This window comes from Zingiber officinale, chromosome 5A (assembly GCF_018446385.1).
Source record: "Zingiber officinale cultivar Zhangliang chromosome 5A, Zo_v1.1, whole genome shotgun sequence".
NCBI lineage: Eukaryota > Viridiplantae > Streptophyta > Magnoliopsida > Zingiberales > Zingiberaceae > Zingiber > Zingiber officinale.
The window spans coordinates 91,919,413-91,932,196 of NC_055994.1; the positions used below are offsets into that span (position 1 = coordinate 91,919,413).

Consider the following 12,784-nt stretch of genomic DNA (forward strand, 5'->3'; position numbering starts at 1 on the left):
GCTCACTTATAACACACACTAGGGCAAGAGTCTGGGGCCCGACCGAGAGGTCGTTAGCGATACTCCGATTCTTGACCGGTGATGATACTCTAATCCGAGACTAGTGGTGACAGTCCAGTCCGAGACCGGTGGTGATATTCTGGTCCGAGACCAGTGGCGATAGCTCGACCCCGAACGGGGGAGGTGAAGCCCTGAAGTCCATTGAAGCGGAGCCCGTAGCAATATGAGGGAGGAGAACCTTTCTCATACTTGATCGCGGAGTGGTGTCGGCCAACTAAGGATCTGTCTCGGTCCCTCAACTCCCGAATACCCATGGAGCGAGGGGAGAAGATAATAATCTGAGCCCTAATTGTTAAAGGGAGTGAAACCCATGGCAATATAAGGAAGCAGAATCCGTAGCAATAGAAGGAAGCAGAGCACAATGGGTGAAGGGAGCAGAGCCTAATCGAGAGTCGTGCCAACTGGCTGAGGGGTTTTCTCGGTCCCTTGACTCCCGAATACCCGTGGAGTCAAGGGAAAAATATAATGGAAAAACTAACATGTCGACCAGCTGAAACTCCAATTCAATCACTCGACTCCCGAATACTCATGGAGCTAGGGAAGAAGATAATATGTTTGTCAGGATCCTCTAGGACTATGATAATGGCAGAGAAGCTATTATGTCACCGTAAGTGCACGGTTACGTCATCAGTAATATAAAAGATATCGAATCCATATGGACTATTGATTAAGCACTAGTTAACTTCACATGGTGAATTATCTAGACAATTGAAGGTTAATTGGAAAAGAGAGAGTGAAGAAAAGAGAGAATGTAAAAAGTAGAGAAAGAGTGAGAGTTAGATTTGAGAATGGATAGATACTAGGATTTCGGTTTTGTTATGATGATAGTTAATGTCCCTATGTATTATTCATCCACCTAACTCCGTGTTTACACTTGTGTAGGAGTTCTAACTAAAGTCTGGTACTATCCCGCGAAGATCACACCAAAGAGTTTACCCAAGTTCTATCGCCATTAAGTAGAAGAGATAATTTAGGAAGTCCGATTATAGGGACCATCCTTCTCACACAAGGGCCCACTGTCCTACGTTCCTAAATTACACATATCACTTCCTAACGGTAGATTAATGTAATTAAGTAGAAGCGGTAATTTAGGAAGTCCAATATAGGGATCATCCTTTTGTCACAAGGGCCCACAGTCCTACGTTCCTAGATTACACAGATCACTTCCTAACATTAATTTGGGAGAACCCTCTAAACTCTAATTAGTTTTCCTACTAGAGAGTTGATCCCCGTTTCAAGAAAATGCCGTAGAAAGTAAGGGAATACCTTCTGTCACAAGGTCCCATGATCTTACATTCTAGGGCTCTTCCTCTACATGGTGATATAAACCCTACATCTACAAGGATCGACCTCACACACATTTCCTCAAACACATACAAGGCACAACACATATAGATGATGATATAAACACTTTATTGCATAGGAAAATATCCAAATACATAATTCATACATTCACAATCATATCACAGCTATTTCCTACATCCTAGATATAGAGATCTACTCCATAAAAGGAAATACAACCAAAGACGAAGAAAGAAGCAAACTACTGTTGGAGCAATCCCAATGGTCCGTGGGACTATGTGTTTTGGTGTTTAGGCAAAGGGTTTAAGTTAGGTTTACCTTTGTATTTGATATGTGTACTGAGTTGTGCAAGACTGCAGGATATACATGTGACTCAGGTTGATGGCTTCGAGTCCGGTGAAGGATGGAGCATCCGAAGGACCGTGGACAAGGCAACGAGGACAATGGCCGAGGGAAGCGACTTCGAGGCATACGCGAAGGATGACATTGGGGACGAGCCGCGGGCTTGAATGCATCCGAGGGACGAGAGCCAAAGGAAGTAGGCTTGAAGGCAAGAGGTCAAGGCTACAAAGAAGCGTCAAGTGAGTCATAAGGGTGAGGGTACGAGTGCACGAGAGATTGTACTCGGAGTAAAATCTTAGTTTTAGGGGTTTACTGTAGCGTTACTATAGCAATACTATAGTATTACTGTAGCAGTCGACTGTATATTTTATCAGTCGACTGGGAGCGAATAGAATGTTTCTGTTCATTCGGTCAGTGTGGAGCAGTCGACTGCTAGTTTTAGCAGTCGACTGGTATCGAGCCGTTGGGATGTAACGGTCGAATTTCCACATAGGGCAGTCGACTGCATGTTTTGGCAGTCGACTGGTAGGCGAGGTTTTCAACCCGCGACCTATATAACCAAGGCTTGGAAGTTTGGTTATCCCTGACGAAATAGAGGTGGTTAATCTCTATTAGTAGTCTACTTGTGCCCTAGCTTGTAAAGAGTCCTTGGTGAGAGTTGTGGTGAGGTTTCTCTACCCACAATGAGCTACGTGAGCTAACCGGAGGTCTTCCGGGGAGTAATCCACCGACGAATAGAGATCGTCCACCTCAAGGACACGCCGTGGAGTAGGAGCTTTATCTCCGAACCACGTAAATGATCGTGTAGCTTGGTTTGCATTCTTTCTTGTCTTTAGTTTAATTTTCTTTAGCTTGTTTGATTTGTATATTCCGCTGCGTATACTAACAAGTGTAGGAAGATCAATCGATTTGGGGGCGCCGTCTATCCAACCCCCCTTCAAGTCGGCTGACCGATCACCTCACAACTACAACTCAATACAAAGAAGTAGAGAGAGGAGAGTGCTTATCCTTGAAGCGTAGCGTCCTTGGAAGTGCTCCCTTGCTCAGGAGGTGGACGGATCGGTGAAGATGTGGTTTCTAGGGTTCCCCCAAGGGGAGAACCCTTCCCCAAGCAATGGGGAAGTGCCCCAAGCCAAAGATGGGCCAAAGATGGGAGAAAACTCCCTTTTATATAGCAGAGCATGGGCACCACATGGCCCGTGACATGGCCGTGTAGATCAACACAACCTCATACATTTTGCTCTCAGCCAGAGTGACACGGTCGTGTGGCTCACACGACCATGTTCTGCTTTAGTTCTGGATGGGTTCACACGGTCGTGTGGCTCACAGGGCCTGACATTGCTTGGCCTCTGGAAATCTTACATGGCCGTGTGGCTCACATGGCCTGCCTCTACTTGCTCTCTGGCTCTACATGGCTATGTTTCATTACAACATCTTTTAGACCACCAAGCTAGGGTTTTTTCTAGTTGAAGTCTTCAACAAAGTTGTAGATCTTGAAGTTATCTACATTTTGATATAAAGAATAACCCATAACTCCAAACAAGCACAAAGTTATGGTCATTTTAGTTTCAGTCTGTAGTGTTGAAAATTCCACACGGTCGTGTCGATTCCACACGACCTCCACACGCCCGTGTCAATTTCACACAGTCAGAACATGGAAAAACTTAGTTTTCACATGCCCATGTGAGTTCCACACTGCCTAGACGCTCTGGAAGCTCTAGACTTCATTTAAGTTCTGTTTTTGCTCCAAATCATGTCCTATCAATCAAAACAAACAAAAAATATATCTCCAAACAAAATATAATGGAAATATGATATTATAATGAAATAGAGTGCAATAAACATAGATTATGGTCATGAAATATAAGTAGATGTGCATCAAGACATGCATAAAAGTGTATATAATCTACGCACATCAGAATCTTCCGACGTCATCCATCTTTACGTTCCAGAACAGGTGGAAAAGATTCCCACAGACGGCGTGAAATTGATCCCGTTCGGAATCTGAGTCAGACAGACTGTTGGTTGAGGTGGATGGAATGTTGACCAAATCGCGATGTCCCGGAGGGGAGTATGTTGAGATGACTTCTATGTTGACCAAGTCATCAGAAGTCCTCTAGTCAACGCTACCTGCAGCCAATGACCGGGTTGCCCCGGTCTCTGGTACCTCGATAATCGAGGCAGATCCAACGAATATATAAGTAACAGACTAAGATATAAAATAATGAAATGCATATAGAATATGAACGGAGAATGTACCTTAACCCAGGGGGCGCCCTCGGATGGATCGGTGAGCTGGTCGAGTTGTCGTGACCTGGAAGAGTAGATGAACGAGAGTCGGATGTGGAGCTGGGTCTGGCGGCACGGAGCCAAATGCGACCTGGATTCGGAAGATGACACGCAGACCAGGAGATAATAGCGACACGCAGGTCGGGAGATAATAGCGACACGCAGGTCGGGAGATAATAACGACACGCAGGCCGGGAAATAATAGCGGCACGCATGCCGAGAGATAATAGCGGCATGCATGCCGAAATAATAATAACGACACGAAGCCCGGAATACCACACTGGCACAGAACTAGAACACACTAGCGAGGTGCCCTACGACAGTAGCCCGGGGGAGGTTGGATCGCATCAACAGTGCCCGACGACATAGATCAAGGCTTGGATCGACGGCAGACCTAAAGGCTAGGGCACTAGACGATTCGATCTGGCGACCGGGGGGGGTGAAAGAGGGGATGGTGCTTGGCTGCTGGATGCGGCGATAGTTGCGAGATATGGCGAGATGGCAAAAGAGTGGGGACTGAAGACGACGACCAGTGGTGGCAGTGGCATGAGGGACAGGGAAGGCGAGGGGATATCGGCGGAGCTGGCCTCGCCAGATTTCCGTAGACGCTGACAGAAGAGCCTCTACCCTTAGAGAAGAGAGGCGGTGTATCGGTCCTTTGCCAGGAGAGAGCAGAGGAGGAGGGAGTCGCTCGTGATGGGATCAATACGGAGAAGGAAGGAAATGGTGATTCCTTTCCCCTTAGCTGAGGTTCCCGGTGAGGTGAGGGCGAGAGGGCTGTCGACATTGGAAACGACCGACGTCAAAGGTGGCGAAGGTGGCCTCCCCTGTCTTCTCGTAGTGTCGACATCACCGGCCATCCTTGGGCGTGAACGTGAAGCAGTGGCGACGCGACGGAGAGGGAGAAGACGACGATGGCGGTGCAGAAAACCCCCAGCCCCCCCCCCCTTTGCGGCGGTGGCGTGAAAACGCAAATGAGAACTCCCCCTATGAAGAGTGCTTCCTCTGCCCTTAAAGCTCTATCCAGTGCAAATACCCAAATGCCCCTCCTTTTCCTAATTTCTCCTCTACCCTTAAGACATATCCACATCAGGTATTCAAATAATAAATTTATGGCCCAAAGTTTGAGTTACGATCATTGTAAATTATCCTGGTCCACCGATGATGCAGGATATTTGACATGTGAGTATTATCATATTTTTACATTGCCGTTAACATCCCTAGATCATATGTCGACTCGGGCATCTCATATGGTTAACTTTAAGCAGACCATTATATGATATAGTATTTTTATGGCTTCACTAGGAATCAATCTTTGCTCATTTCTATAAATTTATCATGTATTGACCAACTCATGTGGCAAAAATGCGAAATCGCTCGCCCCCAACGCCCTCGCCGCACCCGACCCAAGGCCATCACGAGGGAGGTAAATCACAGTATCATGAGCGAACATGTGGCAAGTGGGGTGAGTTGCACAAGGATCGGGAATTTACACCCTGACTATCTTGAGTTTCGACCTCGCAATCTCATGTGGCGAGCATCCCACCACATACTAACTCGGATGATCTATGGGATTATGTAGTGACCAACTCGATTATACTTTAAGACGTCAATAAATCAATATTAACATCTCTAAATTATATAAAAAAAATAAAACATAAAATCAAACTATAATTTACCATCAAATAACTAAAGAATAAGAATAATTTTTTATTCCGAGGATAATGCTTATTAGAAATTGATCTCTTCGCTCAATGTAATAAAGATACTCTCATGGGGTCAACAAGTTGGTGCAAGTTAAAGGAAGGATTTGGAAAAATAACTCGGTTCAAATTTTAGTTTTTATGTCATTTTCATTAACAATGATATTATTTCTTTTGATCTTACTTGGATCTTACTTAAAGAATTGATGTTTTGCTCTTATATCCAGATATAAATAGGTTGCCATGTATAGCACTGTTTTTCACCGCTAGACAATGTCAGCGTAGTGTGTAGACGTCCGCCAATGAGTGGGCTGGGGGCTTGAAAGCTAAGAGCTTGGATTCTGAAGGGTTTCAGCGAGCCCCACGCCATGGCAAAAGCTCATAAAAAGATGCAGAAAGCCTAAAAAGATAAAGCTAACAGGTCTTCTCAATGCCATCACCTCCCTCGTTATTTAATTATCTGCATGCGATGCGATCCATCCTCCTCTGCAAAACCATGATTGAAACCAAAGTCCTCCATATGTTGTCCCCTGCTCCAGCTTGAACAGGTATAGCAGTGGCGCTGTCTCAATCACGAATACAAGACTTCTGAAGCATAAAAAAAAAAAATCGAATCTTGGAGAAGAAAATTAAGTGGCGCAATGGAGGAGAGCGGCAGAGTGTACAGGAAAGGCAACTGGAGTCTCCACGAGACGATGATCCTGATCGAAGCTAAGAAGGTGGATTACAGCAGGAGGACGCAGAGAACGTTGAAGGAGAGCGGCGGTGGAGGCGGAGCCGGCAGCAGTCGGCCGCAGGAGATGCGGTGGAAGTGGGTGGAGGATTGTTGCTGGAAACAGGGGTGTCACCGGAGCCAGAACCAGTGCAACGACCGGTGGGACAACCTCATGCGCGACTACAAGAAGGTGCGATCCTACGAGGCGAGCTCGAGCTCGAGCCACGATCCGGCCTCGCCGTCTTATTGGAAGCTGGAGAGGCACGAAAGGAAGGAGAGAAACCTACCCGCCAATCTCCTGCCGGAGATATACGAAGCTTTGAGTGAGGTGGTGCAGATGAGAGCCGCCATGGCGGAGAAGCCACAAGGTGGTGGTGGCGGCGGCGGCGGCACGCCGTTGGTTGCTCCATCCATAGGTTTGATTGGATCCGTGATTGGCTTCAAAATTCGACCTTTTGCCTTAAAATCAAATTTTTAATATCTCTCCTTCAATACAAGTTAGATTCTGAAGACAGTCAACGCTCGATCTCAGCATCGCCGGAGACGAAGAGAAAACGAGGAAGAACAGGGGAAGAAAGCAGCAGTCACCGCCACCTCGGCGGGGTCGGCTCTGCGATCTCCAAATGCGCCTCGATCATAGCAGATGCTTTGCAGGAAGGTGAAGAGAAGGAGGGGATGAGGCACAAGGATCTCCTCGGCATCGAGCAGAGGAAGGCGAAGCTGGAGGAGACGAAGTCGCAGGTCGCCGCTCAGTCCATGGACGGCCTCGCCACCGCCGTCAACAAGCTCGCCACCTCCATCCTCGGCTTGGTCACCGCCAGAGTGCAGAAGCTCCAAAAGTAAACGGCATCCAATCATCAACCAAGCTGGGTCGGTCGAGATTGCTGTTCCGGAGAAAAAGGTCAGTCCATGAAGAAAGATTCTCTGCCTCTTTCTCTCTTTCTTTGCATGTAAGAGGATGATGATGTTGACTTAATTAGATTATATACAGCGTTGAACTTGTAGTGGGTTTAGATTTGGAGCTTGATCAATAGATTTGTTTTGTGTAATCCAATTGTTGTCATGTTGGATCGAGGCATTTACTTTTTGTGTCAGAGTCGCTTTTGTTGTTGTTGTTGTGGGTGGACAAACAAGTACTTGAACAGCAGTAGCCAGCAGTCCATTGATCAGTCAAAGTGATATATGAGCATGAAATTACAGTCATGCCATCCGGAATCTTCTTTGGATTACAATCAATTCCATTTTTGTCGGTACAAATCTTACTCAATTAATTTTTAATCAATATATATCTTAAAATATTTGATTTAAAAATTTCAAATCAGTTTGATCAGAATTTGATTATTGATAATTAATTTCTTTTTTAAGCAATCAAACAAAACCAAGTCATCAAATTAAAACAAAACAAATGTGTTTTTTTAAGCAATAAGTTCAGAATGAATGTTACAAATACAGTGATTAAAGTTGCAGAAACATCAAAGTGAAAACATTCAGATGGACTAACATTCACACACTTGTGGGAATTGTTAATCTCAAACTGATGAATGCTAATAGTTGTGCAACTTATTGATTCAGGTACATTCTTTTACACCAAAAATAGGCAGATTGATAGTTGCTGAAGAGACTTTCAGAGGTGCCAGAAAACAACATACTTTCTGATAGTTTAGAACAATTCTACCTATCTATTTCTCTAAACATCTATTGTTAATATACATCAAGGAAAAAAACTTTTATGGCTTCAATTTCTTACAAGCCTCTGATGGTTACCTTCGCCGGCTGGAGAGGATGAAGACGAGGACGATAAACCTGAGAACAAACTTTCTACCTTGTCCTTGTTGAATGCATTTCTAACATTCTCCTTGAGCTCGCCAAATCGCAATTTTTTCAACTTCTGCTCGTCAGGGGTGCCCTTCTGTAGGTAGAAGGGTTCAGGCAAGTTTTCCTCGAGGAAGTTATCTAACACTTGCGAACAATGGGGGAAATAGCGCCGACCAAGCTCAACTGAACAATTATGCATATGGTATCAGTTATTGCAGTGAACAACGTAGTTTCTACACTAAAATTTAATTAGTAGTAAAGTGTGGATTAAGAGAGAGCATTCACAATCATGTGAAAAATTACCAGTTTTTGTCAAGGCTTCGACCCTAGCCCGAAGCCTCTTTTTCTGCACTACGGGTGTCTCATTCAGGTCAACTTCCCTGAGGTTACCAGCACTTATAGATGCAGGAAGATCAGTGAATTCCGAAGTCGTATCTGCATGTGCTATTTCCATGGCTAGCTTGGCTTCAGCAGGAAAGAACAATCTCGCAAATGCAACTGAATAGAAGAATCCCCAAATAAGTACCATCCTTAACACATCAAAGCCATCACAGGAATATTTGAAATATGATCTCTCTCATTTTCTACATAGTATCCGTAATAAGTATCTATATGCACCAGATTTTCTACTGGAACTGATTCGAAAAAGAAAATATCAAATTTTTTGACATAATTTTTGGCCAAAAATTCACGAAAGAAAAATAATACAGGCTCAAGACTGCCAGCCAACAAAAGTGCAATGTTTATATGAGTGAGGTAGGTGTTGAAACAGATGCTTTTTTATCAAAGGATACTTGTACCAAGGGGAAGTAGACATACAGTCATGGATCTTAAGCATACATAGCATTCATTTTTCGAGTTAGTCTCAATAATGGTAAGAAATGATACTAAAGCAATAATCTCATAATAAGAACTGCATGCAGAAAGGACTATATAAAGGTGCAACTAGCTCAAACATAAACACCATCAATTTAATCATGGTCACTTCTACAAATTTACCTCTATTTTCCAGATAAAATAGCTTCATGTGTGTATCATCAGCGAACAATGGTGAAGTGACAGAGTCTTCAACAGCAATAGAACTCCTCATCTCTCTCTCTAGAATTTCAATGCACAACTTGTTTTTATTTGACTCCTGACCTTGCTCTGTCCTTGTATAATAGTCTTTTGCCCTCGTTAATCTTCTACATATCGTAACAGCATTTTCGCCATCAGCAGTTGTGTCCAATGCAGAGGCTCCTTTGGTAAGAAGTGAGACAATTACTGCTGGCTCTCTTCTCATGGCAGCTACATGAAGTGGTGTATATCCTCTGTCGTTCTTTAAATTTACATTGGCTGAATTGAGGTCTAACAGCTCGGCGACAACTTTGGAATCACAGTAAGCAGCTGCATAATGTAAAGCACAAGCATCATCTAGAGTAACTCCAGATTCACTCAGGAGCAACTTTACAAGCTCAACATCATCACAGTCGAGGGCCCTGTGGATTGTTTTAATTCTTTTCTCATGTATAGGGTCTGCAACACCATTAGATTCCTTGGGTTGTGATTTTCGGCGCAATGTCCTGATTTCCTCAACTACTTCTGGTGGGAGCTCCTTCTCAATAGCAACATCATCAAGATCTGACCTAGCTACTCTTTGGACACAATTAGAGAGCAACTGGTTGAGCTTTGAGTGTGAAGCAACCTGGAGGATAGGGATAACATCTTCCACTAAAGCTTTCTCCACAAAATTCAGAAGTCGACGCTGTAGATCATAGAAAGAAGAAAATCATTTGAGAATTTAGAGGTGTAGCATATAGATATCAAAAATATATTGATACCAAGATACAAAAAGATGATTTTGAATAATAATTGTGAGTTTACCTGTGTGGAGGATTTGCTTAACATCAAATAGTCATACAAAAACATTACAGTGATAATCTTATACTTGGACTCTTCATTTATCACCTCAATATAACAACAACAACTAAACCTATATAGATTCTTTTACGTCATTGATCTCTATCTCCTACTATATTATCATCTATACTTAAATAAATTCTATCTTGTTTTATTATTGCTAACCGAGTCTTTTTTGGTCTTCCTTTTCCTTGTTTGATATGCGTGTTTGTCATATCTTTACATCATCTAACTAGAGTATTTATTGGTCGATACATGCCCGTACCATCTTAAATGTGTCTCTCGGAGTTTTCCCTTAATAGATATAACTCCGACTTTCTCTCTAATGCTCTCATTTTTTATTCTATCCATTCTCATATATCCACACATCTACCTTAACATTCTCATCTCTGCAACTCATGTGCGCATGTCATAGCCTAACATTCAGCTTTATATAACATAGCAGATCTAATTGCGATTTTGCAATTAAGACATCTCTCTCAATCTCTCTATAATTACCACCTTAGTATTATATCAAATACAAATAGACACTTTTATATTTCTATTGGTGATGTGTAAAAAAGTAAGAAACATTATGTCAGACACATGGATCACACCTGTACTCGTACCCAAGTCCAAGTAATTACTTATCTCATAAATTCAACGTGTTCTACAGCTAAAGGCATGCACATGAAAAATCTTGCCTAAATGAAAAAAAAAAACATTTAGGATGAAAGCCATGAAATAAGCTCAAGGTGGATATAAACGCACAGATAGGAACCACAGAACTCAACAGGGAACGAAAAGAAAGACAATTTTTTTTATCCTTTTTACAACCAATGAAATATTAATGTGTCTAAGAAACTCTTCAATAGTAACACTAGTGAATCATAAAAGTTTTACTTTTCTTGGTTTCTGGCAGATGCTTGCATAATCATCAAATTTATAAAAGAAAAAAAAAAGAAGACTGTATGCATTTTCACAGCGCTTTGTATAGTCATCAACTAGAGGTTTCTCATACAAGTTAATTGTGGAGGTGGTGTGATCTTATGTTCTCTCCATTAGGCTCGTCATGCTAAAGACAGAAATCCTCCAACTAGCAATTATTACATAATACAGATACAGGTCTCTTTATCAGCAATCCTATTAAGCATAAACTAGATATTTCAACAGAACAAAACCATTTTTTTCTTGTTCTAATCAAGCAAAAATTTTAAAAAATCTAGTATCAGATCTGAATTATTTCATCCACGTAAAATATATATATATATATATATATATATATATATATATATATATATATATATATATATATATTCAACTTGTATGAAGTTTCACCAATTATAGCAGTCACAAAAACAATAAATAGGCACATAATGATGAATTCTATAAATAGAAGCTTAGGGAGAAAGACATTGAGCTAAAGACTAACGAATAGAGAATCAACCTGTAAAAGCGAGACAAGCTCTGTAATCTGAAAGACCGAAGACGCGTACAAGAGCTCGACGGCGCAGTCAATGGCCGGCCGGCAAGTATCGTGGGGGCAGAGCCTGTCGACGCAAATCGACACCTCCGGAGGCGCCGACTTCAACTTGCCAGTGTAAAGATAGCTCAAGAAGGCCGTGAAGGCCTCGCGGCCAACCCGGCCGCTAGGAACCAGCTTGTCCATCTCGTACCTCGGCTTTCCCTCTGGCCGAGACCCCCCTCCGCTTCCTTCCTGCGAGAAGAGATCACGGAAGAATCGGCTCCTGGCCGCCAGGATGCAGCGGTGGACGCCGACGGGGGTCCCTTCCACCATGATCTCAGCGTCGGTGCAGTCAAACTCCGTATCGAGAAGCAGGCATCCCAGGTTGGAGCTCAGCTTGCTGAGGCTCAAGACCTCGAGGTTGGTCCCGCACTCCGGCGCCGGGGACCGCGCGTGAGAGCTCGGGGCGGAGACAGGAGCATGGTACGCGCTTGAGCCATTGGAGAGATAGGAAGAGGCTAGGCTAATGGAAGACGATGGTTCGGTGATGTTGAGCATGGCGCAGAAGACAAGAAAGTTTCCACCTTGACCTTCCAAAACACTTTTTTCTTCGAAGACCAGCGATCCAAAACCTCAAATCAAACTCTTCCCCCCAATTTCTTCACATACGCTGCTCAGAGAAGGAATTCATCGAAAATAGCTTTGATAACCCCCCAAATCTCAATCAAAAAAACAAACTTCTGATAGAAATTTCACCAGAACCCAAAGAACTCGGAGATTCAAAATGACTAAATCCCCAATTCCAACAAAATCAAACAGCACCCCAGAGAATTTTGACGGAAACAGGAAGCGACACCAATTCCTGCGCGAGAGCAATCAGAAGTGAGATCTGCAGATTGGGGGCGGAAACTGATGCCAGATTTAGGAGGATGAATCCATTTGTGGTAAATGTTGCGGATTGGTCTGGGAAAGAAAAGAAAGAGGGCGGTGACGGTACTCCTCTTGGCCGCGTTCAGATGCTGAAGTCGCGAGGTGACGCGATGGATGCCGTCACCGCCCGGTGGTAGAGTTAAATGACGTGGGCGGCATGTCGACGAAATTTCTTCGAGCTTTCTCAGACTTTTTGTTTTGTTCTCTCAGACTTTATTTAAATTATTAATATTTCTGAAAAAATATTCCAAATATTTAATGGTAATAGAGTCTTCAAATTTTGTT

At 43.2% G+C, this 12,784-nt stretch overlaps 2 protein-coding genes across 3 annotated transcripts; one reads left to right on the forward strand and one right to left on the reverse strand.

The window, feature by feature from the left end:
* The first annotated feature begins 6,184 nt into the window (after positions 1 to 6,184).
* Positions 6,185 to 7,505, forward strand: LOC121983015 (trihelix transcription factor ASR3-like). 2 transcript variants are annotated; one of them, XM_042536002.1, is made up of 2 exons: positions 6,185 to 6,827; positions 6,914 to 7,505. In XM_042536002.1, exons 1-2 carry the CDS (start codon positions 6,338 to 6,340, stop codon positions 7,252 to 7,254), a joined length of 831 nt encoding a protein of 276 aa, XP_042391936.1. In that variant the 5' UTR covers positions 6,185 to 6,337; the 3' UTR covers positions 7,255 to 7,505. The 2 variants fall into 2 exon arrangements, with proteins under 2 accessions (XP_042391936.1, XP_042391937.1); XM_042536003.1 differs by having other exon boundaries at positions 6,944 to 7,505.
* Positions 7,506 to 7,802: 297 nt separating this feature from the next.
* LOC121980970 (BTB/POZ domain and ankyrin repeat-containing protein NPR2-like) lies at positions 7,803 to 12,539 on the reverse strand. Its single transcript, XM_042533260.1, has 5 exons — positions 12,326 to 12,539; positions 11,552 to 12,239; positions 9,226 to 9,970; positions 8,530 to 8,724; positions 7,803 to 8,409 (listed from the first exon to the last, which is right to left on the reverse strand). Exons 2-5 carry the CDS (start codon positions 12,125 to 12,127, stop codon positions 8,147 to 8,149), a joined length of 1,779 nt encoding a protein of 592 aa, XP_042389194.1. The 5' UTR covers positions 12,128 to 12,239; positions 12,326 to 12,539; the 3' UTR covers positions 7,803 to 8,146.
* Positions 12,540 to 12,784: the final 245 nt, after the last annotated feature.